The 26,510-nt window shown below is 56.1% G+C and overlaps 1 protein-coding gene across 1 annotated transcript in view; it reads left to right on the top strand.

Moving 5' to 3' along the window:
- TPP1 (tripeptidyl peptidase 1) overlaps nucleotides 1–26,510 on the top strand; it is a 107,686-nt gene that overhangs the window by 41,502 nt on the left and 39,674 nt on the right. The window contains exon 4 of the mRNA XM_083170631.1: nucleotides 10,862–11,012. Coding sequence (XP_083026757.1) covers nucleotides 10,862–11,012 — 151 coding nt within the window. The remainder of the gene's footprint in view (nucleotides 1–10,861; nucleotides 11,013–26,510) is intronic.

The raw sequence follows: 26,510 nt of genomic DNA, 5'->3' as shown, positions 1-26,510 counted from the left end.
CTCCCACTCTTTGTGACGCTCCCCCACCTCTCCCTGACATCCTCTCCAGGCTGCGGTCATCCTGCTGCTGTGCATCTTCCACACTCTTCTCTCCTACTCCTTGTGACGCTCCCCCACCTCTCCCTGACATCCTCTCCAGGCTGCAGTCATCCTGCTGCTGTGCATCTTCCACTCTCTTCCCTCCTACTCCTTGTGATGCTCCCCCACCTCTTCCTGACATCCTCTCCAGGCTGCGGTCATCCTGCTGCTGTGCATCTTCCACGCTCTTCCCTCCCACTCCTTGTGACGCTCCCCCACCTCTCCCTGACATCCTCTCCAGGCTGCGGTCATCCTGCTGCTGTGCATCTTCCACACTCTTCCCTCCCACTCCTTGTGACGCTCCCCCACCTCTCCCTGACATCCTCTCCAGGCTGCGGTCATCCTGCTGCTGTGCATCTTCCACACTCTTCCCTCCTACTCCTTGTGACGCTCCCCCACCTCTCCCTGACATTCTCTGCAGTCTGCGGTCATCCTGCTGCTGTGCATCTTCCACACTCTTCCCTCCCACTCCTTGTGATGCTCTCCCACCTCTCCCTGACATCCTCTCCAGGCTGCAGTCATCCTGCTTCTGTGCATCTTCCACTCTCTTCCCTCCTACTCCTTGTGACGCTCCCCCACCTCTCCTTGACATCCTCCCCACGCTGCGGTCATCCTGCTGCTGTGCATCTTCCACACTCTTCCCTCCCACTCCTTGTGACGCTCCCCCACCTCTCCCTGACATCCCCCTCCAGGCTGCGGTCATCCTGCTGCTGTGCATCTTCCACGCTCTTTCCTCCTACTCCTTGTGACGCTCCCCCACCTCTCCCTGACATTCTCTCCAGGCTGCGGTCATCCTGCTGCTGTGCATCTTCCACACTCTTCCCTCCCACTCCTTGTGGTGCTCTCCCACCTCTCCCTGACATCCCCCTCCAGGCTGCGGTCATCCTGCTGCTGTGCATCTTCCACGCTCTTTCCTCCTACTCCTTGTGACGCTCCTCCACCTCTCCCTGACATCCTCTCCAGGCTGCGGTCATCCTGCTGTTGTGCATCTTTCACACTCTTCCCTACCATTCCTTGTGACCCTCCACCACCTTTCCCTGACATCCTCTCCAGGCTGCGGTCATCCTGCTGTTGTGCATCTTCCACTCTCTTCCCTCCCACTCCTTGTGATGCTCTCCCACCTCTCCCTGACATCCTCTCCAGGCTGCGGTCATCCTGCTGCTGTGCATCTTCCACACTCTTCCCTCCTACTCCTTGTGATGCTCCCCCACCTCTCCCTGACATCCTCTCCAGGCTGCGGTCATCCTGCTGCTGTGCATCTTCCACACTCTTCCCTCCCACTCCTTGTGACGCTCCCTCACCTTTCCCTGACATCCTCTCCAGGCTGCGGTCATCCTGCTGCTGTGCATCTTCCACACTCTTCCCTCCCACTCCTTGAGACGCTCCCCCACCTCTCCCTGACATCCTCTCCAGGCTGCGGTCATCCTGCTGCTGTGCATCTTCCACACTCTTCCCTCCTACTCCTTGTGACGCTCCCCCACCTCTCCCTGACATTCTCTGCAGTCTGCGGTCATCCTGCTGCTGTGCATCTTCCACACTCTTCCCTCCCACTCCTTGTGACGCTCCCCCACCTCTCCCTGACATCCTCTCCAGGCTGCGGTCATCCTGCTGTTGTGCATCTTCCACACTCTTCCCTCCCACTCCTTGTGACGCTCTCCCACCTCTCCCTGACATCCTCTCCAGGCTGCGGTCATCCTGCTGCTGTGCATCTTCCACACTCTTCCCTCCCACTCCTTGTGATGCTCTCCCACCTCTCCCTGACATCCTCTCCAGGCTGCAGTCATCCTGCTTCTGTGCATCTTCCACTCTCTTCCCTCCTACTCCTTGTGACGCTCCCCCACCTCTCCCTGACATCCTCTCCAGGCTGCAGTCATCCTGCTTCTGTGCATCTTCCACACTCTTCCCTCCTACTCCTTGTGACGCTCCCCCACCTCTCCCTGACATTCTCTGCAGTCTGCGGTCATCCTGCTGCTGTGCATCTTCCACACTCTTCCCTCCCACTCCTTGTGATGCTCTCCCACCTCTCCCTGACATCCTCTCCAGGCTGCAGTCATCCTGCTTCTGTGCATCTTCCACTCTCTTCCCTCCTACTCCTTGTGACGCTCTCCCACCTCTCCCTGACATCCTCTCCAGGCTGCAGTCATCCTGCTTCTGTGCATCTTCCACTCTCTTCCCTCCTACTCCTTGTGACGCTCCCCCACCTCTCCTTGACATCCTCCCCACGCTGCAGTCATCCTGCTGCTGTGCATCTTCCACACTCTTCCCTCCCACTCCTTGTGATGCTCTCCCACCTCTCCCTGACATCCTCTCCAGGCTGCGGTCATCCTGCTGCTGTGCATCTTCCACACTCTTCCCTCCTACTCCTTGTGATGCTCCCCCACCTCTCCCTGACATCCTCTCCAGGCTGCGGTCATCCTGCTGCTGTGCATCTTCCACACTCTTCCCTCCCACTCCTTGTGACGCTCCCTCACCTTTCCCTGACATCCTCTCCAGGCTGCGGTCATCCTGCTGCTGTGCATCTTCCACACTCTTCCCTCCCACTCCTTGAGACGCTCCCCCACCTCTCCCTGACATCCTCTCCAGGCTGCGGTCATCCTGCTGCTGTGCATCTTCCACACTCTTCCCTCCTACTCCTTGTGACGCTCCCCCACCTCTCCCTGACATTCTCTGCAGTCTGCGGTCATCCTGCTGCTGTGCATCTTCCACACTCTTCCCTCCCACTCCTTGTGACGCTCCCCCACCTCTCCCTGACATCCTCTCCAGGCTGCGGTCATCCTGCTGTTGTGCATCTTCCACACTCTTCCCTCCCACTCCTTGTGACGCTCTCCCACCTCTCCCTGACATCCTCTCCAGGCTGCAGTCATCCTGCTTCTGTGCATCTTCCACTCTCTTCCCTCCTACTCCTTGTGACGCTCCCCCACCTCTCCTTGACATCCTCCCCACGCTGCAGTCATCCTGCTGCTTTGCATCTTCCACACTCTTCCCTCCCACTCCTTGTGACGCTCTCCCACCTCTCCCTGACATCCTCTCCAGGCTGCGGTCATCCTGCTGCTGTGCATCTTCCACACTCTTCCCTCCTACTCCTTGTGACGCTCCCCCACCTCTCCCTGACATTCTCTGCAGTCTGCGGTCATCCTGCTGCTGTGCATCTTCCACACTCTTCCCTCCCACTCCTTGTGATGCTCTCCCACCTCTCCCTGACATCCTCTCCAGGCTGCAGTCATCCTGCTTCTGTGCATCTTCCACTCTCTTCCCTCCTACTCCTTGTGACGCTCTCCCACCTCTCCCTGACATCCTCTCCAGGCTGCAGTCATCCTGCTTCTGTGCATCTTCCACTCTCTTCCCTCCTACTCCTTGTGACGCTCCCCCACCTCTCCTTGACATCCTCCCCACGCTGCAGTCATCCTGCTGCTGTGCATCTTCCACACTCTTCCCTCCTACTCCTTGTGACGCTCCCCCACCTCTCCCTGACATCCTCTCCAGGCTGCGGTCATCCTGCTGTTGTGCATCTTCCACACTCTTCCCTCCCACTCCTTGTGACGCTCTCCCACCTCTCCCTGACATCCTCTCCAGGCTGCGGTCATCCTGCTGCTGTGCATCTTCCACACTCTTCCCTCCCACTCCTTGTGACGCTCTCCCACCTCTCCCTGACATCCTCTCCAGGCTGCAGTCATCCTGCTGCTGTGCATCTTCCACTCTCTTCCCTCCCACTCCTTGTGACGCTCCCCCACCTCTCCCTGACATCCTCTCCAGGCTGCGGTCATCCTGCTGCTGTGCATCTTCCACACTCTTCCCTCCTACTCCTTGTGACGCTCCCCCACCTCTCCCTGACATCCTCTCCAGGCTGTGGTCATCCTGCTGCTGTGCATCTTCCACACTCTTCCCTCCCACTCCTTGCGGGAGGCTCTCTCTCCTTAGCTGATTATTGTGTGACACTTTGAGACTACAATATTGAACCTTTTCACAATATTCTATTTTTCTAATATTTTGGATTTGGGGTTTTCATAACCTGTAAGCCATAATTCTCAAATGATTAGAAATAAAGGCTTGAAATATCGCTCTTTGCATGTAATGAGTCTGTATAATATATTAGTTTCACATTTTAAGGTGAATTACTGAAATAAATGAACTTTTGCAAAATATTTGAGTTTCACCTTTATATATCAGTATTACCCCAGTGCTGTAATCATATGGATATCACTTACTGTCTATGTACATATCCACCCTGTCACATGGGGGCTCGGGAACTAACCATAGACGGTAACAAAACTAACAAACACAGATTTTGAGCGCTGATTGTTGTTTTATTCTGTACTGCAGCTGCTTTATATAAGGGGGATTACCCAAAACCCCTCAAAAAACAAACCAGCAAGAAAAAATAATTTCCTTTTCAGGGTACATGGGTCCCACAGGGGACATCGGGGGTTGTAGGCGGATCCAGGGGGTCCGAGGCACCAATCAGCGAAGCTCTTAAAGGTTTTACCCAGCATGCCCGGGCCCTCTCCCCTACAACCCCGCCTCCAGGCTACTGCCGCCAGTTTTTAGTTGGTGCCTGCAGGAAGCAGACGCACCTTTAATCAGCAGGAATCACCTCTTTGAGGTGATTCCAAACGAAGCTTTTTCTTTTTTATTTTTAAATCTGCCGCTCCTGCGGCAGAAGCCGCTTCGCGGCAGAAGACGCTCCCCGCTGTCAGTGATTGACGGCGGAGTGAGCGTCTCCATCACTCCTCCCGGCGCCGACCTCCTCAGAACATCTTGAGGCAGACGGCGGGGGTGACGTCAGCGCCTAGCACCGCCGGACGTCTCTCCCCTGACAGCGTGGCCGGACCAGGAGCAGGTAAGGCTTCCTTTGGAAGCACAAACCGCTGTCTTACCGCGGTGCGCTGGGAGACGCCCGCGGTAGCTGGCGTGGGCACTCGCTGCGGCTAGGGACCCCACTAGACCACCGGGGACAGAGCGGCAGGCTGGGTCTGGGGGGACCCATTTTACTTGGCTCTTACGCTCCGGTGGGGGAAGTCCAGCAAGGGGAGGTGGCGCTTGGCCTGCAGTCCCTCCCCCAGCTTTGGCGCCAATCTCCTCGAAGATCTGCCATCCATTAGCTGAACCCGTTTGTGCCCGCCCCCCCTCTCTTGGACCAGCGCCATTGCAGCAGCACGCAGGTCTCCAGAGGTCGGGCACATCTCTCTCCCCTGTGAAACTGGCTACAGGCTAAGTAGTACTTTTCACAGCCACCCTCATTCCCCCTTTGCTCTATAGAGTACTGTGGTTGATCTAGGGTGTGTTAGCTTATCTATATGGCTTAATATAGTGTGTATGTGACTTTGTGCTAGCACTTTTTTTCTCTGTCAGTTTTTTTCTTAAACTATCCACTTTATTTCTAAGTGAGGTTTTTACCTCAGAGGTCACATACTGTCAGTGAATCACTCTAGGTCCTCTTATACTGAGTTTCCTACCGTGCACTGTATCCCCCCTATTGGGAGTGTTCACACTATGTCCAAACGGGGGCGCAACCAGACAGAATCTCCCTTGCTCTTGTCTTGCAAGAGCTGCGCTGCAGGTCTGTCTGACATGGATGTCATCCAGGATGGGCTATGTGTCAATTGCTTTACCCCTTCTGACCAACCCCAGTCCTCGGGGGCCCCTCAACCACCATGGGCAGCTTTTCAACAGCTGTTGGGCACCCTGGTGGATCGTCTCCCTAATGCGGTAGCACCCCCGGTAGTACAGCCCCCCCTCCATGGGTGGATGCTCTGTCGACCACGGTGCAGACCTTGCAGCAGACTACGGCAGCTATGCAGAAGCTACTGCCACATGCTGCACAACCCAGTAGATCCTTGATAAATCCGTTACTACCGGTAACCAGGGATGGCTCTGATGACACAGACGATGGCGGGGATGACCCCGATAATGTAGACCCTGATACTGCAGATGACATCATACCAGATGACGATCAGGATGACCCTATGCATACTGATCCTCCCGCCTCTCAGGCTGAGACCCCTGACATAGCAGGCCTTTATGCTATCCGGGAGGTTCTTCTGTCAGACGCAGATGAACCTGAACCCACTGCTAAGACCAGGGACGTCTTTAAAAAGCAGAAGGTAGTTAAAGCCCAGTTCCCTCATTCTGATCATTTGTCAGAAATCAGGAGAGATCAATGGGAGGCTTTGGGGAAGAGAGCCAATATATCTAAAAAGATGTTGGCTAGATACCCGCTCCCTCCAGAGGATTGTACCCCGTGGGAAATCCCTCCCACAGTGGACGCACACGTGTCCAGGCTGGTTAAACCGTCAGTGCTCCCGGTAGCCTCAGGGTCAGCCCTGAAGGACCAGACAGACAGACGACTGGAAAATGCTCTCAAGGCAGCATTTTCTTACTCAGGGGCAGTTCAGAGGCCTACCATTGCAGCTACCTGGGCGGCAAAGGCCATTTCACCTTGGTTACAGGTAATAGAGGACGAATTGGCCCCAGTCGCATCTGAGGATGCAAGGCTGTGTATGCAACACATTAAACATGCAGCAACATACTGTATATTATGGATGCTATGTCGGACGCCGGCACTCTAGCTGCCAGAGCCTCCGCTAGTTCAGTACTGGCACGCCGGATTATCTGGCTTAGGTCATGGAAGGCGGACCTAGAGTCAAAAAGGACTCTGGAACTATTACCCTTTAAAGGGGAAAACCTATTCGGGGAGGAGTTAAATAAAATTGTGGCTTCCTTGGCGTCAGCTAAGACAGCCTGCTTCCCTACGGCTCTACCTCAAAGGCCTAGGACCCAGTCCTTTCGGCCCTTTCGCCCCCAAGGCAAGGCCAGAGGCCAGTCCTTCACCAGACCTTCGCCCGCCCATAAGCCTGGCAAATCCAAGCCCAAGCAGCCTTGGGCCGCCAGACAGGCTCCTCCCAAGGCCGACAAGCCTTCCACATGACGGGGCCAGCCTCCCACAGGTGGACCCCCAAGTGGGAGGCAGACTCCTGTACTTCGCTCACCAGTGGCTATCCACTACAAAGGATGCCTGGGTGAGGGAGGTAGTGTCGCAGGGGTACGCCATATCCTTCTCAAAACCCCCCCCAAGAAGGTTCCTCTGCACAGGTCTCCCAAAAGACCCATGCAAAGCAGAACATTTGAGGATCATTCTACAGAACTTACTTCGGTCGCGGGTCATTGTTCCCGTGCCAGGGCACCAGAGAGGCCTCGGCTTCTACTCAACCTTGTTTCTGGTGCCAAAACCAAATGGTACGTTCCGTCCCATTCTAAACCTCAAAGCTCTGAACAAGGTGGTAAAAGTCACAAAGTTCAGGATGGAGACCTTGAGGACCATCATCCTGGCTCTAGAGGAGGGGGATTTCATGGTCTCTCTAGATATCAGAGACGCATACCTCCACATCCCCATCCTACCGGCCCATCAGAAGTATCTGCGTTTTGCGATTCTGAAGAGCCACTACCAGTTTCAGGCCCTTCCATTCGGCCTAGCAACAGCGCCAAGGATTTTTACAAAAGTGATGGCAATAATGGTGGAACTCCTACACAAGCAGGGAATCAGGATCTTCCCCTACTTGGACGACCTGTTGCTTGTAGCCAAGTCACCAGAGGTCCTCACATCTCACCTGCAGACAACGATCTCCATGTTACAGGCTCACGGGTGGCTCCTCAACTGGGAGAAATCTTCCATGATCCCCTCCCAAAGAATGCTGCATCTGGGAGCCCTACTGGACACCAGAGCCTTGCGACTGTTTCTCCCATACGACAAGGCCACGGATCTAATACAGAGAATTCAGACCTTTGCGCAGAGACCAAGAGTCTCGGTGCACTGGGCCATGAAAATATTGGGACGGATGGTGTCCACATTCGACATGGTCGAGTGGGCCCAGTTCCACTCCCGTCCACTCCAAGGTCTTGTCCTGGCGAAATGGGATGGCTTACCACAACACGTCAAGTCGACGTTTCTCTCCCTCACACAGGAGGTCAAAGATTCACTTCTGTGGTGGGAACAGATGGACCACCTAAACCAGGGGAGACTATTCTGGTTCAGGGAATGGATAGTACTAACTTCAGACGCCAGCCTGCGAGGCTGGGGGGCAGTAGTAGGATCCCGGTCCTTGCAAGGCGTGTGGACCGCACCAGAATCTCGCTTATCCATCAATGTTCTAGAGATTCGAGCAGCCTACAATGCCCTACTTCAGTCTCAGGATCTGTTACAGGGAAAACCTGTTCAGATCAGGTCGGACAACGCCACGGCGGTGGCATACATAAACCGCCAGGGAGGAACACGAAGTGTCGCCGCTCTCCGGGAGGTCTCCAGGATCCTCACCTGGTCGGAGGAACATCTCCTAGCCCTGTCGGCAGTCTTCATCCCAGGAGTCCTGAACTGGGAAGCGGACTTCCTGAGCCGACAGGATATCCACCCGGGAGAGTGGTCCCTACACCCGGAGGTGTTTGTCAGTCTGACGCAAGTCTGGGGCACGCCAGACGTAGACCTCATGGCGTCCAGACACAACTTCAAAGTCCCATGCTTCGGAGCAAGGACCAGGGACCCTCAGGCCTACTTCACGGATGCCCTGTCCGTACCGTGGAAGTTTCACCTCCCATACGTGTTCCCTCCGATAAACATGATCCCCAGGGTGATCAGGAAGTTCAGGCAAGAAGGAGGAACCCTCCTTCTCATCGCGCCAGACTGGCCACGCAGACACTGGTACGTGGACCTACAACAACTGTCACATCAGCCCCCCTGGCCATTGCCTCTTCGTCAAGATCTGTTGAGTCAAGGGCCATGTCTTCATCCAGACCCTCAGCGCCTGTCTTTGACGGCATGGCTCTTGAAATTGCCTTATTAAAGAGCAAGGGTTTTTCAGACAAGGTGGCTAAGACGATGATCCAGGCTCGCAAGCCAGCGTCTTCAAAGATATACTACCGGACTTGGCATTCCTTTTTTTCTTGGTGCAATTCTAATAAATATGATCCCAAGATTTTCAAAACAGCCAGGATATTGGCCTTCCTTCAAAATGGATTGGACCTAGGACTTAGACTGGCTTCTCTGAAGGTCCAGATCTCAGCCCTTTCAGTATGGTTTCAGAGAAAGATTGCATTCTTACCTGACATTCGCACATTCTTACAGGGAGTGGTACACATACAGCCTCCCTTTGTTCCTCCCACGAATCCGTGGGACTTCTCTTTAGTGCTTCAAGCTCTAACCAAACCACCGTTTGAACCACTGTCATCAGTGGAGCTTAAATGGCTGACAGTCAAAACTGTCTTCCTCCTGGCCATTGCCTCCGCACGCAGAGTGTCGGACCTATCCGCACTATCGTATAAATCACCCTTCCTGGTGTTCCACAGTGACAGGGCAGTGTTACGGACGAAGTCTTCTCACCTGCCCAAGGTTGTGACAAAATTCCACGTGAACCAGGAGATCGTGGTACCTGCATTCACTTCAGATGATCTCTCACCAGATGAAAAGTTGCTCGATGTGGTCAGGGCTCTGACCATCTATATCGACCGCACTAAATCGGTCAGGAAATCAGATTCCCTCTTTGTCTTATATGGTTTTCACAAGAAGGGTTGGCCAGCGGGTAAACAAACCATTGCCCGCTGGATTCGCATGGCTATACAACAGGCCTATCTTCAGGTTGGTCCTTCATGGGCAGCAAGCAGGGGTGCTTCTGCCGAACAGCTGTGCAAGGCTGCGACGTGGTCATCCGTTCAGACATTTATTAAGTTCTACGCCTTTGACACGTTCGCGTCCCAGGATGCCTCCTTCGGTCGTCGGGTTCTGCTAACACCTCAGACAAATTCCCTCTCTTAATTACGGCTTGTGACATCCCCGATGTCCCCTGTGGGACCCATGGACCCTGACAAGGAAAAGGAGAGTTATGGTAGACCTACCTTTGTTAACTCCCTTTCCTTGAAGTCCTTGGGAACCACAGGGCGCCCACCCTTTTTAAATTTGCCACTGAGGTTCACCTTTACGTGATGTTCTGATACTGTGACCTGTTCTGACCATTCCATGCTATGTATGTATGAGTTCTGGGCATATGTGTTCTCTGTCCTCTTCTCTTCTCCGCTTCCTGCTCTCGGCTTGTTACCAAAAACTGGCGGCAGTAGCCTGGAGGCGGGGTTGTAGGGGAGAGGGCCCGGGCATGCTGGGTAAAACCTTTAAGAGCTTCGCTGATTGGTGCCTCGGACCCCCTGGATCCGCCTACAACCCCCGATGTCCCCTGTGGTTCCCATAGACTTCAAGGAAAGGGAGTTAACAAAGGTAGGTCTACCATAACTCTCCTTTTCAAGCAGCACTTGTGCAGAATAATAAAATTATATTTATTTAAAACAATTTTTATAAATATGTTGTGGCCAGCAATAAAGACAAAACTCTCATACAGAAATCACACACAATTCCCCTATATTTGTTAAGTGAGAGGGTTAAGTATATGCATGCCATCCTTATAATGTTAATGTTAGTATCATAAGCTTTAGTTTCCCACTTTGTGTTATTGCAGTCTTCAGTCCCCACTCATGTGCACATGTTAAGTGGTTAGTATTGCTTAGTAAATACTTAATTGCAAGTGGGGGGTTCGGCTGCCAGTCCCCAGTGGGTTTCCCCGACCGCTGGTGCAGTCCAATACTTGCGGTCCTCTCAAGGAATAAACACTGGTACCGGTCTTGATGCTGCCAGAACAATCCCGTGTCCCTCTACGCATTTCTCCGCTTTGCTCCAACATCAGCGGCTTCCTCAGGAGGTGGAGGTTTTTCTTGCTAACCATAAACGGTGCCTGATGTCTGTCTCCCTCAGGTCACTTCCTGTCCCTGGACGAACTGCGTACCTTGGTGCAGCCATCAGGTGACAGCCTGAGGACAGTAAGGACCTGGTTGGAGAAACATGGGGTCCAGGAGTGTCAACTTGTAATGACCGGGGACTTCCTGCAGTGTGAGACACATGCCAGGTGAGTGTTCTGCCCTCTGCTCTGGGGTACACCTGGGATTACCTGGGATTACCTGTCTCCTGCACTGTTCCGCCTTCCTGTCCTAGTTCCGGTTACCTGCACTTCCCGGTGTTTCCTCGGTATCTCCCTCATACGCTGTATCTGGCTGCTGCTGTTATACGTGTGGGGTGTAGCCCCCTGGCTGTATTATGCCCCCTCACCCTGCCCTACGTCCTGTCTCCTGCACTGTTCCGCCTTCCTGTCCTAGTTCCGGTTACCTGCACTTCCCGGTGTTTCCTCGGTATCTCCCTCATACGCTGTATCTGGCTGCTGCTGTAATACGTGTGGGGTGTAGCCCCCTGGCTGTATTATGCCCCCTCACCCTGCCCTACGTCCTGTCTCCTGCACTGTTCCGCCTTCCTGTCCTAGTTCCGGTTACCTGCACTTCCCTGTGTTTCCTGGATATCTCCCTCATACGCTGTATATGGCTGCTGCTGGTATACGTGTGGGGCGTAGCCCCCTGGCTGTATTATGCCCCCTCACCCTGCCCTACATCCTGTCTCCTGCACTGTTCAGCCTTCCTGTCCTAGTTCCCGTTACCTGCACTTCCCGGTGTTTCCTCGGTATCTCCCTCATACGCTGTATCTGGCTGCTGCTGTTATACGTGTGGGGCGTAGCCCCCTGGCTGTATTATGCCCCCTCACCCTGCCCCACGTCCTGTCTCCTGCACTGTTCCGCCTTCCTGTCCTTGTTCCGGTTACCTGCACTTCCCGGTGTTTCCTCGGTATCTCCCTCATATGCTGTATCTGGCTGCTGCTGTGATACGTGTGGGGTGTAGCCCCCTGGCTGTATTATGCCCCCTCACCCTGCCCTACATCCTGTCTCCTACACTGTTCCGCCTTCCTGTCCTAGTTCCGGTTACCTGCACTTCCCGGTGTTTCCTCGGTATCTCCCTCATACGCTGTATCTGGCTGCTGCTGTTATACGTGTGGGGTGTAGCCCCCTGGCTGTATTATGCCCCCTTACCCTGCCCTACGTCCTGTCTCCTGCACTGTTCCGCCTTCCTGTCCTAGTTCCGGTTACCTGCACTTCCCGGTGTCTCCTCGGTATCTTCCTCACGCTGTATCTGGCTGCTGCTGTTATACGTGTGGGGTGTAGCCCCCTGGCTGTATTATGCCCCCTCACCCTGCCCTACGTCCTGTCTCCTGCACTGTTCCGCCTTCCTGTCTTAGTTCCGGTTACCTGCACTTCCCGGTGTTTCCTGGGTATCTCCCTCATACGCTGTATCTGGCTGCTGCTGTTATATGTGTGGGGTGTAGCCCCCTGGCTGTATTACGCCCCCTCACCCTACCGTACGTCCTGTCTCCTGCACTGTTCCGCCTTCCTGTCCAAGTTCCGGTTACCTGCACTTCCCGGTGTTTCCTCGGTATCTCCCTCATACGCTGTATCTGGCTGCTGCTGTTATACGTGTGGGGCGTAGCCCCCTGGCTGTATTATGCCCCCTCACCCTGCCCCACGTCCTGTCTCCTGCACTGTTCCGCCTTCCTGTCCTTGTTCCGGTTACCTGCACTTCCCGGTGTTTCCTCGGTATCTCCCTCATATGCTGTATCTAACTGCTGCTGTGATACGTGTGGGGTGTAGCCCCCTGGCTGTATTATGCCCCCTCACCCTGCCCTACATCCTGTCTCCTACACTGTTCCGCCTTCCTGTCCTAGTTCCGGTTACCTGCACTTCCCGGTGTTTCCTCGGTATCTCCCTCATACGCTGTATCTGGCTGCTGCTGTTATACGTGTGGGGTGTAGCCCCCTGGCTGTATTATGCCCCCTCACCCTGCCCTACGTCCTGTCTCCTGCACTGTTCCGCCTTCCTGTCCTAGTACCGGTTACCTGCACTTCCCGGTGTTTCCTGGGTATCTCCCTCATACGCTGTATCTGGCTGCTGCTGTTATATGTGTGGGGTGTAGCCCCCTGGCTGTATTATGCCCCCTCACCCTGCCCTACATCCTGTCTCCTACACTGTTCCGCCTTCCTGTCCTAGTTCCGGTTACCTGCACTTCCCGGTGTTTCCTCGGTATCTCCCTCATACGCTGTATCTGGCTGCTGCTGTTATACGTGTGGGGTGTAGCCCCCTGGCTGTATTATGCCCCCTCACCCTGCCCTACGTCCTGTCTCCTGCACTGTTCCGCCTTCCTGTCCTAGTACCGGTTACCTGCACTTCCCGGTGTTTCCTGGGTATCTCCCTCATACGCTGTATCTGGCTGCTGCTGTTATACGTGTGGGGTGTAGCCCCCTGGCTGTATTACGCCCCCTCACCCTACCGTACGTCCTGTCTCCTGCACTGTTCCGCCTTCCTGTCCAAGTTCCGGTTACCTGCACTTCCCGGTGTTTCCTCGGTATCTCCCTCATACGCTGTATCTGGCTGCTGCTGTTATACGTGTGGGGCGTAGCCCCCTGGCTGTATTATGCCCCCTCACCCTGCCCCACGTCCTGTCTCCTGCACTGTTCCGCCTTCCTGTCCTTGTTCCGGTTACCTGCACTTCCCGGTGTCTCCTCGGTATCTCCCTCATACTCTGTATCTGGCTGCTGCTGTTATACGTGTGGGGTGTAGCCCCCTGGCTGTATTATGCCCCCTCACCCTGCCCTACGTCCTGTCTCCTGCACTGTTCCGCCTTCCTGTCCTAGTTCCGGTTACCTGCACTTCCCGGTGTTTCCTCGGTATCTCCCTCATATGCTGTATCTAACTGCTGCTGTGATACGTGTGGGGTGTAGCCCCCTGGCTGTATTATGCCCCCTCACCCTGCCCTACATCCTGTCTCCTACACTGTTCCGCCTTCCTGTCCTAGTTCCGGTTACCTGCACTTCCCGGTGTTTCCTCGGTATCTCCCTCATACGCTGTATCTGGCTGCTGCTGTTATACGTGTGGGGTGTAGCCCCCTGGCTGTATTATGTCCCCTCACCCTGCCCTACGTCCTGTCTCCTGCACTGTTCCGCCTTCCTGTCCTAGTTCCGGTTACCTGTACTTCCCGGTGTTTCCTCTGTATCTCCCTCATACGCTGTATCTGGCTGCTGCTGTTATACGTGTGGGGTGTAGCCCCCTGGCTGTATTATGCCACCTCACCCTGCCCTACGTCCTGTCTCCTGCACTGTTCCGCCTTCCTGTCCTTGTTCCGGTTACCTGCACTTCCCGGTGTTTCCTCGGTATCTCCCTCATACGCTGTATCTGGCTGCTGCTGTTATACGTGTGGGGTGTAGCCCCCTGGCTGTATTATGCCCCCTCACCCTGCCCTACGTCCTGTCTCCTGCACTGTTCCGCCTTCCTGTCTTAGTTCCGGTTACCTGCACTTCCCGGTGTTTCCTGGGTATCTCCCTCATACGCTGTATCTGGCTGCTGCTGTTATATGTGTGGGGTGTAGCCCCCTGGCTGTATTACGCCCCCTCACCCTACCGTACGTCCTGTCTCCTGCACTGTTCCGCCTTCCTGTCCAAGTTCCGGTTACCTGCACTTCCCGGTGTTTCCTCGGTATCTCCCTCATACGCTGTATCTGGCTGCTGCTGTTATACGTGTGGGGCGTAGCCCCCTGGCTGTATTATGCCCCCTCACCCTGCCCCACGTCCTGTCTCCTGCACTGTTCCGCCTTCCTGTCCTTGTTCCGGTTACCTGCACTTCCCGGTGTTTCCTCGGTATCTCCCTCATATGCTGTATCTAACTGCTGCTGTGATACGTGTGGGGTGTAGCCCCCTGGCTGTATTATGCCCCCTCACCCTGCCCTACATCCTGTCTCCTACACTGTTCCGCCTTCCTGTCCTAGTTCCGGTTACCTGCACTTCCCGGTGTTTCCTCGGTATCTCCCTCATACGCTGTATCTGGCTGCTGCTGTTATACGTGTGGGGTGTAGCCCCCTGGCTGTATTATGCCCCCTCACCCTGCCCTACGTCCTGTCTCCTGCACTGTTCCGCCTTCCTGTCCTAGTTCCGGTTACCTGTACTTCCCGGTGTCTCCTCGGTATCTCCCTCATACGCTGTATCTGGCTGCTGCTGTGATACGTGTGGGGTGTAGCCCCCTGGCTGTATTATGCCCCCTCACCCTGCCCTACATCCTGTCTCCTGCACTGTTCCGCCTTCCTGTCTTAGTTCCGGTTACCTGCACTACCCGGTGTTTCCTCGGTATCTCCCTCATACGCTGTATCTGGCTGCTGCTGTTATACGTGTGGGGCGTAGCCCCCTGGCTGTATTATGCCCCCTCACCCTGCCCCACGTCCTGTCTCCTGCACTGTTCCGCCTTCCTGTCCTAGTTCCGGTTACCTGCACTTTCCGGTGTTTCCTCGGGTATCTCCCTCATACGCTGTATCTGGCTGCTGCTGTTATACGTGTGGGGCGTAGCCCCCTGGCTGTATTATGCCCCCTCACCCTGCCCTACGTCCTGTCTCCTGCACTGTCCCGCCTTCCTGTCCTAGTTCCGGTTACCTGCACTTCCCGGTGTTTCCTCGGTATCTCCCTCATACGCTGTATCTGGCTGCTGCTGTTATACGTGTGGGGCGTAGCCCCCTGGCTGTATTATGCCCCCTCACCCTGCCCTACGTCCTGTCTCCTGCACTGTTCCGCCTTCCTGTCCTAGTTCCGGTTACCTGCACTTCCCGGTGTTTCCTCGGTATCTCCCTCATATGCTGTATCTGGCAGCTGCTGTTATACGTGTGGGGCGTAGCCCCCTGGCTGTATTATACCCCCTCACCCTGCCCTACGTCCTGTCTCCTGCACTGTTCCGCCTTCCTGTCCTAGTTCCGGTTACCTGCACTTCCCGGTGTCTCCTCGGTATCTCCCTCATACGCTGTATCTGGCTGCTGCTGTTATACGTGTGGGGCGTAGCCCCCTGGCTGTATTATGCCCCCTCACCCTGTCCCACGTCCTGTCTCCTGCACTGTTCCGCCTTCCTGTCCTAGTTCCGGTTACCTGCACTTCCCGGTGTTTCCTCGGTATCTCCCTCATACGCTGTATCTGGCTGCTGCTGTTATACGTGTGGGGTGTAGCCCCCTGGCTGTATTATGTCCCCTCACCCTGCCCTACATCCTGTCTCCTGCACTGTTCCGCCTTCCTGTCCTAGTTCCGGTTACCTGTACTTCCCGGTGTCTCCTCGGTATCTCCCTCATACGCTGTATCTGGCTGCTGCTGTGATACGTGTGGGGCGTAGCCCCCTGGCTGTATTATGCCCCCTCACCCTGCCCTATGTCCTGTCTCCTGCACTGTTCCGCCTTCCTGTCCTAGTTCCGGTTACCTGCACTTCCCGGTGTCTCCTCGGTATCTCCCTCATACGCTGTATCTGGCTGCTGCTGTTATACATGTGGGGCGTAGCCCCCTGGCTGTATTATGCCCCCTCACCCTGCCCTACGTCCTGTCTCCTGCACTGTTCCGCCTTCCTGTCCTAGTTCCGGTTACCTGCACTTCCCGGTGTTTCCTCTGTATCTCCCTCATACTCTGTATCTGGCTGCTGCTGTTATACGTGTGGGGTGTAGCCCCCTGGCTGTATTATGCCCCCTCACCCTGCCCTACGTCCTGTCTCCTGCACTGTTCCGCCTTCCTGTCCTAGTACCGGTTACCTGCACTTCCCGGTGTTTCCTCGGTATCTCCCTCATACGCTGTATCTGGCTGCTGCTGTTATACGTGTGGGGCGTAGCCCCCTAGCTGTATTATGCCCCCTCACCCTGCCCTATGTCCTGTCTCCTGCACTGTTCCGCCTTCCTGTCCTAGTTCCGGTTACCTGCACTTCCCGGTGTTTCCTCGGTATCTCCCTCATACGCTGTATCTGGCTGCTGCTGTTATACGTGTGGGGTGTAGCCCCCTGGCTGTATTATGCCCCCTCACCCTGCCCTACGTCCTGTCTCCTGCACTGTTCCGCCTTCCTGTCCTAGTTCCGGTTACCTGCACTTCCCGGTGTTTCCTCGGTATCTCCCTCATACACTGTATCTGGCTGTTGCTGTGATACGTGTGGGGCGTAGCCCCCTGGCTGTATTACGCCCCCTCACCCTGCCCCACGTCCTGTCTCCTGCACTGTTCCGCCTTCCTGTCCTAGTTCCGGTTACCTGCACTTCCCGGTGTTTCCTCGGTATCTCCCTCATACGCTGTATCTGGCTGCTGCTGTTATACGTGTGGGGTGTAGCCCCCTGGCTGTATTATGCCCCCTCACCCTGCCCTACGTCCTGTCTCCTGCACTGTTCCGCCTTCCTGTCCTAGTTCCGGTTACCTGCACTTCCTGGTATTTCCTCGGGTATCTCCCTCATACACTGTATCTGGCTGCTGCTGTTATACGTGTGGGGCGTAGCCCCCTGGCTGTACTATGCCCCCTCACCCTGCCCTACGTCCTGTCTCCTGCACTGTTCCGCCTTCTTGTCCTAGTTCCGGTTACCTGTACTTCCCGGTGTTTCCTCGGGTATCTCCCTCATACGCTGTATCTGGCTGCTGCTGTTATACGTGTGGGGCGTAGCCCCCTGGCTGTACTATGCCCCCTCACCCTGCCCTACATCCTGTCTCCTGCACTGTTCTGCCTTCCTGTCCTAGTTCCGGTTACCTGTACTTCCCGGTGTCTCCTCGGTATCTCCCTCATACGCTGTATCTGGCTGCTGCTGTTATACGTGTGGGGTGTAGCCCCCTGGCCGTATTACGCCCCCTCACCCTGCCCTACGTCCTGTCTCCTGCACTGTTCCGCCTTCCTGTCCTAGTTCCGGTTACCTGCACTTCCCGGTGTTTCCTCGGTATCTCCGTCATACGCTGTATCTGGCTGCTGCTGTGATACGTGTGGGGTGTAGCCCCCTGGCCGTATTACGCCCCCTCACCCTGCCCTACGTCCTGTCTCCTGCACTGTTCCGCCTTCCTGTCCTAGTTCCGGTTACCTGCACTTCCCGGTGTTTCCTCGGTATCTCCGTCATACGCTGTATCTGGCTGCTGCTGTTATACGTGTGGGGCGTAGCCCCCTGGCTGTATTATGCCCCCTCACCCTGCCCTACGTCCTGTCTCCTGCACTGTTCCGCCTTCCTGTCCTAGTTCCGGTTACCTGCACTTCCCGGTGTTTCCTCGGTATCTCCCTCATACGCTGTATCTGGCTGCTGCTGTTATACGTGTGGGGTGTAGCCCCCTGGCTGTATTATGCCCCTCACCCTGCCCTACGTCCTGTCTCCTGCACTGTTCCGCCTTCCTGTCCTAGTTCCGGTTACCTGCACTTCCCGGTGTCTCCTCGGTATCTCCCTCATACGCTGTATCTGGCTGCTGCTGTTATACGTGTGGGGCGTAGCCCCCTGGCTGTATTATGCCCCCTCACCCTGCCCTACGTCCTGTCTCCTGCACTGTTCCGCCTTCCTGTCCTAGTTCCGGTTACCTGCACTTCCCGGTGTTTCCTCGGTATCTCCCTCATACGCTGTATCTGGCTGCTGCTGTTATAAGTGTGGGGCGTAGCCCCCTGGCTGTATTATGCCCCCTCACCCTGCCCTACGTCCTGTCTCCTGCACTGTTCCGCCTTCCTGTCCTAGTTCCGGTTACCTGCACTTCCCGGTGTTTCCTCGGTATCTCCCTCATACTCTGTATCTGGCTGCTGCTGTTATACGTGTGGGGCGTAGCCCCCTGGCTGTATTATGCCCCCTCACCCTGCCCTACGTCCTGTCTCCTGCACTGTTCCGCCTTCCTGTCCTAGTTCCGGTTACCTGCACTTCCCGGTATTTCCTCGGGTATCTCCCTCATACACTGTATCTGGCTGCTGCTGTTATACGTGTGGGGCGTAGCCCCCTGGCTGTATTATGCCCCCTCGCCCTGCCCTACGTCCTGTCTCCTGCACTGTTCCGCCTTCCTGTCCTAGTTCCGGTTACCTGCACTTCCCGGTGTTTCCTCGGTATCTCCCTCATACGCTGTATCTGGCTGCTGCTGTGATACGTGTGGGGCGTAGCCCCCTGGCTGTATTACGCCCCCTCGCCCTGCCCTACGTCCTGTCTCCTGCACTGTTCCGCCTTCCTGTCCTAGTTCCGGTTACCTGCACTTCCCGGTGTTTCCTCGGTATCTCCCTCATACGCTGTATCTGGCTGCTGCTGTTATACGTGTGGGGTGTAGCCCCCTGGCTGTATTATGCCCCCTCACCCTGCCCTACATCCTGTCTCCTGCACTGTTCCGCCTTCCTGTCCTAGTTCCGGTTACCTGCACTTCCCGGTGTTTCCTCGGTATCTCCCTCATACGCTGTATCTGGCTGCTGCTGTTATACGTGTGGGGTGTAGCCCCCTGGCTGTATTATGTCCCCTCACCCTGCCCTACGTCCTGTCTCCTGCACTGTTCCGCCTTCCTGTCCTAGTTCCGGTTACCTGCACTTCCCGGTGTTTCCTCGGTATCTCCCTCATACGCTGTATCTGGCTGCTGCTGTGATACGTGTGGGGTGTAGCCCCCTGGCTGTATTATGCCCCCTCACCCTGCCCTACGTCCTGTCTCCTGCACTGTTCCGCCTTCCTGTCCTAGTTCCGGTTACCTGCACTTCCCGGTGTTTCCTCGGTATCTCCCTCATACGCTGTATCTGGCTGCTGCTGTTATAAGTGTGGGGCGTAGCCCCCTGGCTGTATTATGCCCCCTCACCCTGCCCTACGTCCTGTCTCCTGCACTGTTCCGCCTTCCTGTCCTAGTTCCGGTTACCTGCACTTCCCGGTGTTTCCTCGGTATCTCCCTCATACTCTGTATCTGGCTGCTGCTGTTATACGTGTGGGGCGTAGCCCCCTGGCTGTATTATGCCCCCTCACCCTGCCCTACGTCCTGTCTCCTGCACTGTTCCGCCTTCCTGTCCTAGTTCCGGTTACCTGCACTTCCCGGTATTTCCTCGGGTATCTCCCTCATACACTGTATCTGGCTGCTGCTGTTATAAGTGTGGGGCGTAGCCCCCTGGCTGTATTATGCCCCCTCACCCTGCCCTACGTCCTGTCTCCTGCACTGTTCCGCCTTCCTGTCCTAGTTCCGGTTACCTGCACTTCCCGGTGTTTCCTCGGTATCTCCCTCATACTCTGTATCTGGCTGCTGCTGTTATACGTGTGGGGCGTAGCCCCCTGGCTGTATTATGCCCCCTCACCCTGCCCTACGTCCTGTCTCCTGCACTGTTCCGCCTTCCTGTCCTAGTTCCGGTTACCTGCACTTCCCGGTATTTCCTCGGGTATCTCCCTCATACACTGTATCTGGCTGCTGCTGTTATACGTGTGGGGCGTAGCCCCCTGGCTGTATTATGCCCCCTCGCCCTGCCCTACGTCCTGTCTCCTGCACTGTTCCGCCTTCCTGTCCTAGTTCCGGTTACCTGCACTTCCCGGTGTTTCCTCGGTATCTCCCTCATACGCTGTATCTGGCTGCTGCTGTGATACGTGTGGGGCGTAGCCCCCTGGCTGTATTACGCCCCCTCGCCCTGCCCTACGTCCTGTCTCCTGCACTGTTCCGCCTTCCTGTCCTAGTTCCGGTTACCTGCACTTCCCGGTGTTTCCTCGGTATCTCCCTCATACGCTGTATCTGGCTGCTGCTGTTATACGTGTGGGGTGTAGCCCCCTGGCTGTATTATGCCCCCTCACCCTGCCCTACATCCTGTCTCCTGCACTGTTCCGCCTTCCTGTCCTAGTTCCGGTTACCTGCACTTCCCGGTGTTTCCTCGGTATCTCCCTCATACGCTGTATCTGGCTGCTGCTGTTATACGTGTGGGGTGTAGCCCCCTGGCTGTATTATGTCCCCTCACCCTGCCCTACGTCCTGTCTCCTGCACTGTTCCGCCTTCCTGTCCTAGTTCCGGTTACCTGCACTTCCCGGTGTTTCCTCGGTATCTCCCTCATACGCTGTATCTGGCTGCTGCTGTGATACGTGTGGGGTGTAGCCCCCTGGCTGTATTATGTCCCCTCACCCTGCCCTATGTCCTGTCTCCTGCACTGTTCCGCCTTCCTGTCCTAGTTCCGGTTACCTGCACTTCCCGGTTTTTCCTCGGTATCTCCCTCATACGCTGTATCTGGCTGCTGCTGTTATACGTGTGGGGCGTAGCCCCCTGGCTGTATTATGCCCCCTCACACTGCCCTACGTCCTGTCTCCTGCACTGTTCCGCCTTCCTGTCCTAGTTCCGGTTACCTGCACTTCCCGGTGTCTCCTCGGTATCTCCCTCATACGCTGTATCTGGCTGCTGCTGTTATACGTGTGGGGTGTAGCCCCCTGGCTGTATTATGCCCCCTCACCCTGCCCTACGTCCTGTCTCCTGCACTGTTCCGCCTTCCTGTCCTAGTACCGGTTACCTGCACTTCCCGGTGTTTCCTCGGTATCTCCCTCATACGCTGTATTTGGCTGCTGCTGTTATACGTGTGGGGTGTAGCCCCCTGGCTGTATTATGCCCCCTCACCCTGCCCTACGTCCTGTCTCCTGCACTGTTCCGCCTTCCTGTCCTATTTCCGGTTACCTGCACTTCCTGGTGTTTCCTCGGTATCTCCCTCATACGCTGTATCTGGCTGCTGCTGGTATACGTGTGGGGTGTAGCCCCCTGGCTGTATTATGTCCCCTCACCCTGCCCTATGTCCTGTCTCCTGCACTGTTCCGCCTTCCTGTCCTAGTTCCGGTTACCTGCACTTCCCGGTTTTTCCTCGGTATCTCCCTCATACGCTGTATCTGGCTGCTGCTGTTATACGTGTGGGGCGTAGCCCCCTGGCTGTATTATGCCCCCTCACACTGCCCTACGTCCTGTCTCCTGCACTGTTCCGCCTTCCTGTCCTAGTTCCGGTTACCTGCACTTCCCGGTGTCTCCTCGGTATCTCCCTCATACGCTGTATCTGGCTGCTGCTGTGATACGTGTGGGGCGTAGCCCCCTGGCTGTATTATGCCCCCTCGCCCTGCCCTACATCCTGTCTCCTGCACTGTTCCGCCTTCCTGTCCTAGTTCCGGTTACCTGCACTTCCCGGTGTTTCCTCGGTATCTCCCTCATACGCTGTATCTGGCTGCTGCTGTTATACGTGTGGGGCGTAGCCCCCTGGCTGTATTATGCCCCCTCACCCTGCCCCACGTCCTGTCTCCTGCACTGTTCCGCCTTCCTGTCCTTGTTCCGGTTACCTGCACTTCCCGGTGTTTCCTCGGTATCTCCCTCATATGCTGTATCTGGCTGCTGCTGTGATACGTGTGGGGTGTAGCCCCCTGGCTGTATTATGCCCCCTCACCCTGCCCTACATCCTGTCTCCTACACTGTTCCGCCTTCCTGTCCTAGTTCCGGTTACCTGCACTTCCCGGTGTTTCCTCGGTATCTCCCTCATACGCTGTATCTGGCTGCTGCTGTTATACGTGTGGGGTGTAGCCCCCTGGCTGTATTATGCCCCCTCACCCTACCCTACATCCTGTCTCCTACACTGTTCCGCCTTCCTGTCCTAGTTCCGGTTACCTGCACTTCCCGGTGTCTCCTCGGTATCTCCCTCATACGCTGTATCTGGCTGCTGCTGTGATACGTGTGGGGTGTAGCCCCCTGGCTGTATTATGCCCCCTCACCCTGCCCCACGTCCTGTCTCCTGCACTGTTCCGCCTTCCTGTCCTTGTTCCGGTTACCTGCACTTCCCGGTGTTTCCTCGGTATCTCCCTCATATGCTGTATCTGGCTGCTGCTGTGATACGTGTGGGGTGTAGCCCCCTGGCTGTATTATGTCCCCTCACCCTGCCCTACGTCCTGTCTCCTGCACTGTTCCGCCTTCCTGTCCTAGTTCCGGTTACCTGCACTTCCCGGTGTTTCCTCGGTATCTCCCTCATATGCTGTATCTGGCTGCTGCTGTTATACGTGTGGGGTGTAGCCCCCTGGCTGTATTATGCCCCCTCACCCTGCCCTACATCCTGTCTCCTACACTGTTCCGCCTTCCTGTCCTAGTTCCGGTTACCTGCACTTCCCGGTGTTTCCTCGGTATCTCCCTCATACGCTGTATCTGGCTGCTGCTGTTATACGTGTGGGGTGTAGCCCCCTGGCTGTATTATGCCCCCTCACCCTGCCCTACGTCCTGTCTCCTTCACTGTTCCGCCTTCCTGTCCTTGTTCCGGTTACCTGCACTTCCCGGTGTTTCCTCGGTATCTCCCTCATACGCTGTATCTGGCTGCTGCTGTTATACGTGTGGGGCGTAGCCCCCTGGCTGTATTATGTCCCCTCACCCTGCCCTACATCCTGTCTCCTGCACTGTTCCGCCTTCCTGTCCTAGTTCCGGTTACCTGCACTTCCCGGTGTTTCCTCGGTATCTCCCTCATACACTGTATCTGGCTGCTGCTGTTATACGTGTGGGGTGTAGCCCCCTGGCTGTATTATGCCCCCTCACCCTGCCCTACTTCCTGTCTCCTGCACTGTTCCGCCTTCCTGTCCTAGTTCCGGTTACCTGCACTTCCCGGTGTCTCCTCGGTATCTCCCTCATACGCTGTATCTGGCTGCTGCTGTTATACGTGTGGGGTGTAGCCCCCTGGCTGTATTATGCCCCCTCACCCTGCCCCACGTCCTGTCTCCTGCACTGTTCCGCCTTCCTGTCCTAGTTCCGGTTACCTGCACTTCCCGGTGTCTCCTCGGTATCTCCCTCATACGTTGTATCTGGCTGCTGCTGTTATACGTGTGGGGCGTAGCCCCCTGGCTGTATTATGCCCCCTCACCCTGCCCTACGTCCTGTCTCCTGCACTGTTCCGGTTACCTGTCCTAGTTCCGGTTACCTGCACTTCCCGGTGTTTCCTCGGTATCTCCCTCATACACTGTATCTGGCTGCTGCTGTTATACGTGTGGGGTGTAGTCCCCTGGCTGTATTATGTCCCCTCACCCTGCCCTACGTCCTGTCTCCTGCACTGTTCCGGTTACCTGTCCTAGTTCCGGTTACCTGCACTTCCCGGTGTTTCCTCGGTATCTCCCTCATATACTGTATCTGGCTGCTGCTGTTATACGTGTGGGGCGTAGCCCCCTGGCTGTATTATGCCCCCTCACCCTGCCCTACGTCCTGTCTCCTGCACTGTTCCGCCTTCCTGTCCTAGTTCCGGTTACCTGCACTTCCCGGTGTCTCCTCGGTATCTCCCTCATACGCTGTATCTGGCTGCTGCTGTTATACGTGTGGGGTGTAGCCCCCTGGCTGTATTATGTCCCCTTACCCTGCCCTACGTCCTGTCTCCTGCACTGTTCCGCCTTCCTGTCCTAGTTCCGGTTACCTGCACTTCCCGGTGTCTCCTCGGTATCTCCCTCATACACTGTATCTGGCTGCTGCTGTTATACGTGTGGGGTGTAGCCCCCTGGCTGTATTATGCCCCCTCACCCTGCCCTACGTCCTGTCTCCTGCACTGTTCCGCCTTCCTGTCCTAGTTCCGGTTACCTGCACTTCCCGGTGTTTCCTCGGTATCTCCCTCATATACTGTATCTGGCTGCTGCTGTTATACGTGTGGGGCGTAGCCCCCTGGCTGTATTATGCCCCCTCACCCTGCCCTACGTCCTGTCTCCTGCACTGTTCCGCCTTCCTGTCCTAGTTCCGGTTACCTGCACTTCCCGGTGTCTCCTCGGTATCTCCCTCATACGCTGTATCTGGCTGCTGCTGTTATACGTGTGGGACATAGCCCCCTGGCTGTATTATGCCCCCTCACCCTGCCCTACGTCCTGTCTCCTGCACTGTTCCGCCTTCCTGTCCTAGTTCCGGTTACCTGCACTTCCTGGTGTTTCCTCTGTATCTCCCTCATACGCTGTATCTGGCTGCTGTTATACGTGTGGGGTGTAGCCCCCTGGCTGTATTATGTCCCCTCACCCTGCCCTACGTCCTGTCTCCTGCACTGTTCCGCCTTCCTGTCTTAGTTCCGGTTACCTGCACTTCCCGGTGTCTCCTCGGTATCTCCCTCATACGCTGTATCTGGCTGCTGCTGTTATACGTGTGGGGTGTAGCCCCCTGGCTGTATTATGTCCCCTCACCCTGCCCTACGTCCTGTCTCCTGCACTGTTCAGCCTTCCTGTCCTAGTTCTGGTTACCTGCACTTCCCGGTGTCTCCTCGGTATCTCCCTCATACGCTGTATCTGGCTGCTGCTGTTATACGTGTGGGGCGTAGCCCCCTGGCTGTATTATGCCCCCTCACCCTACCCTACGTCCTGTCTCCTGCACTGTTCCGCCTTCCTGTCCTAGTACCGGTTACCTGCACTTCCCGGTGTTTCCTCGGTATCTCCCTCATACGCTGTATCTGACTGCTGCTGTTATACGTGTGGGGTGTAGCCCCCTGGCTGTATTATGCCCCCTCACCCTACCCTACATCCTGTCTCCTGCACTGTTCCGCCTTCCTGTCCTAGTTCCGGTTACCTGCACTTCCCGGTGTTTCCTCGGTATCTCCCTCATACGCTGTATCTGGCTGCTGCTGTTATACGTGTGGGGCGTAGCCCCCTGGCTGTATTATGCCCCCTCACCCTGCCCTACATCCTGTCTCCTGCACTGTTCCGCCTTCCTGTCCTAGTTCCGGTTACCTGCACTTCCCGGTGTTTCCTCGGTATCTTCCTCATACGCTGTATCTGGCTGCTGCTGTTATACGTGTGGGGCGTAGCCCCCTGGCTGTATTATGCCCCCTCACCCTGCCCTACGTCCTGTCTACTGCACTGTTCCGCCTTCCTGTCCTAGTTCCGGTTACCTGTACTTCCCGGTGTTTCCTCGGTATCTCCCTCATACGCTGTATCTGGCTGCTGCTGTGATACGTGTGGGGTGTAGCCCCCTGGCTGTATTATGCCCCCTCACCCTGCCCTACGTCCTGTCTACTGCACTGTTCCGCCTTCCTGTCCTAGTTCTGGTTACCTGCACTTCCCGGTGTTTCCTCTGTATCTCCCTCATACGCTGTATCTGGCTGCTACTGTTATACGTGTGGGGTGTAGCCCCCTGGCTGTATTATGCCCCCTCACCCTGCCCTACGTCCTGTCTCCTGCACTGTTCCGCCTTCCTGTCCTAGTTCCGATTACCTGCACTTCCCGGTGTCTCCTCGGTATCTCCCTCATACGCTGTATCTGGCTGCTGCTGTTATACGTGTGGGGTGTAGCCCCCGGCTGTATTATGTCCCCTCACCCTGCCCCACGTCCTGTGTCCTGCACTGTTCCGCCTTCCTGTCCTAGTTCCGGTTACCTGCACTTCCCGGTGTCTCCTCGGTATCTCCCTCATACGCTGTATCTGGCTGCTGCTGTTATACGTGTGGGGTGTAGCCCCCTGGCTGTATTATGCCCCCTCACCCTGCCCTACATCCTGTCTCCTGCACTGTTCCGCCTTCCTGTCCTAGTTCCGGTTACCTGCACTTCCCGGTGTTTCCTCGGTATCTTCCTCATACGCTGTATCTGGCTGCTGCTGTTATACGTGTGGGGCGTAGCCCCCTGGCTGTATTATGCCCCCTCACCCTGCCCTACATCCTGTCTCCTGCACTGTTCCGCCTTCCTGTCCTAGTTCCGGTTACCTGTACTTCCCGGTGTTTCCTCGGTATCTCCCTCATACGCTGTATCTGGCTGCTGCTGTGATACGTGTGGGGTGTAGCCCCCTGGCTGTATTATGCCCCCTCACCCTG

Source organism: Crinia signifera, chromosome 2 (genome assembly GCF_055691185.1).
Source record: "Crinia signifera chromosome 2, ASM5569118v1, whole genome shotgun sequence".
Taxonomy (NCBI): Eukaryota; Metazoa; Chordata; class Amphibia; order Anura; family Myobatrachidae; genus Crinia; species Crinia signifera.
Note: the sequence above shows the minus strand (reverse complement) of the source record. Positions and strands in the feature narration are given on the sequence as shown.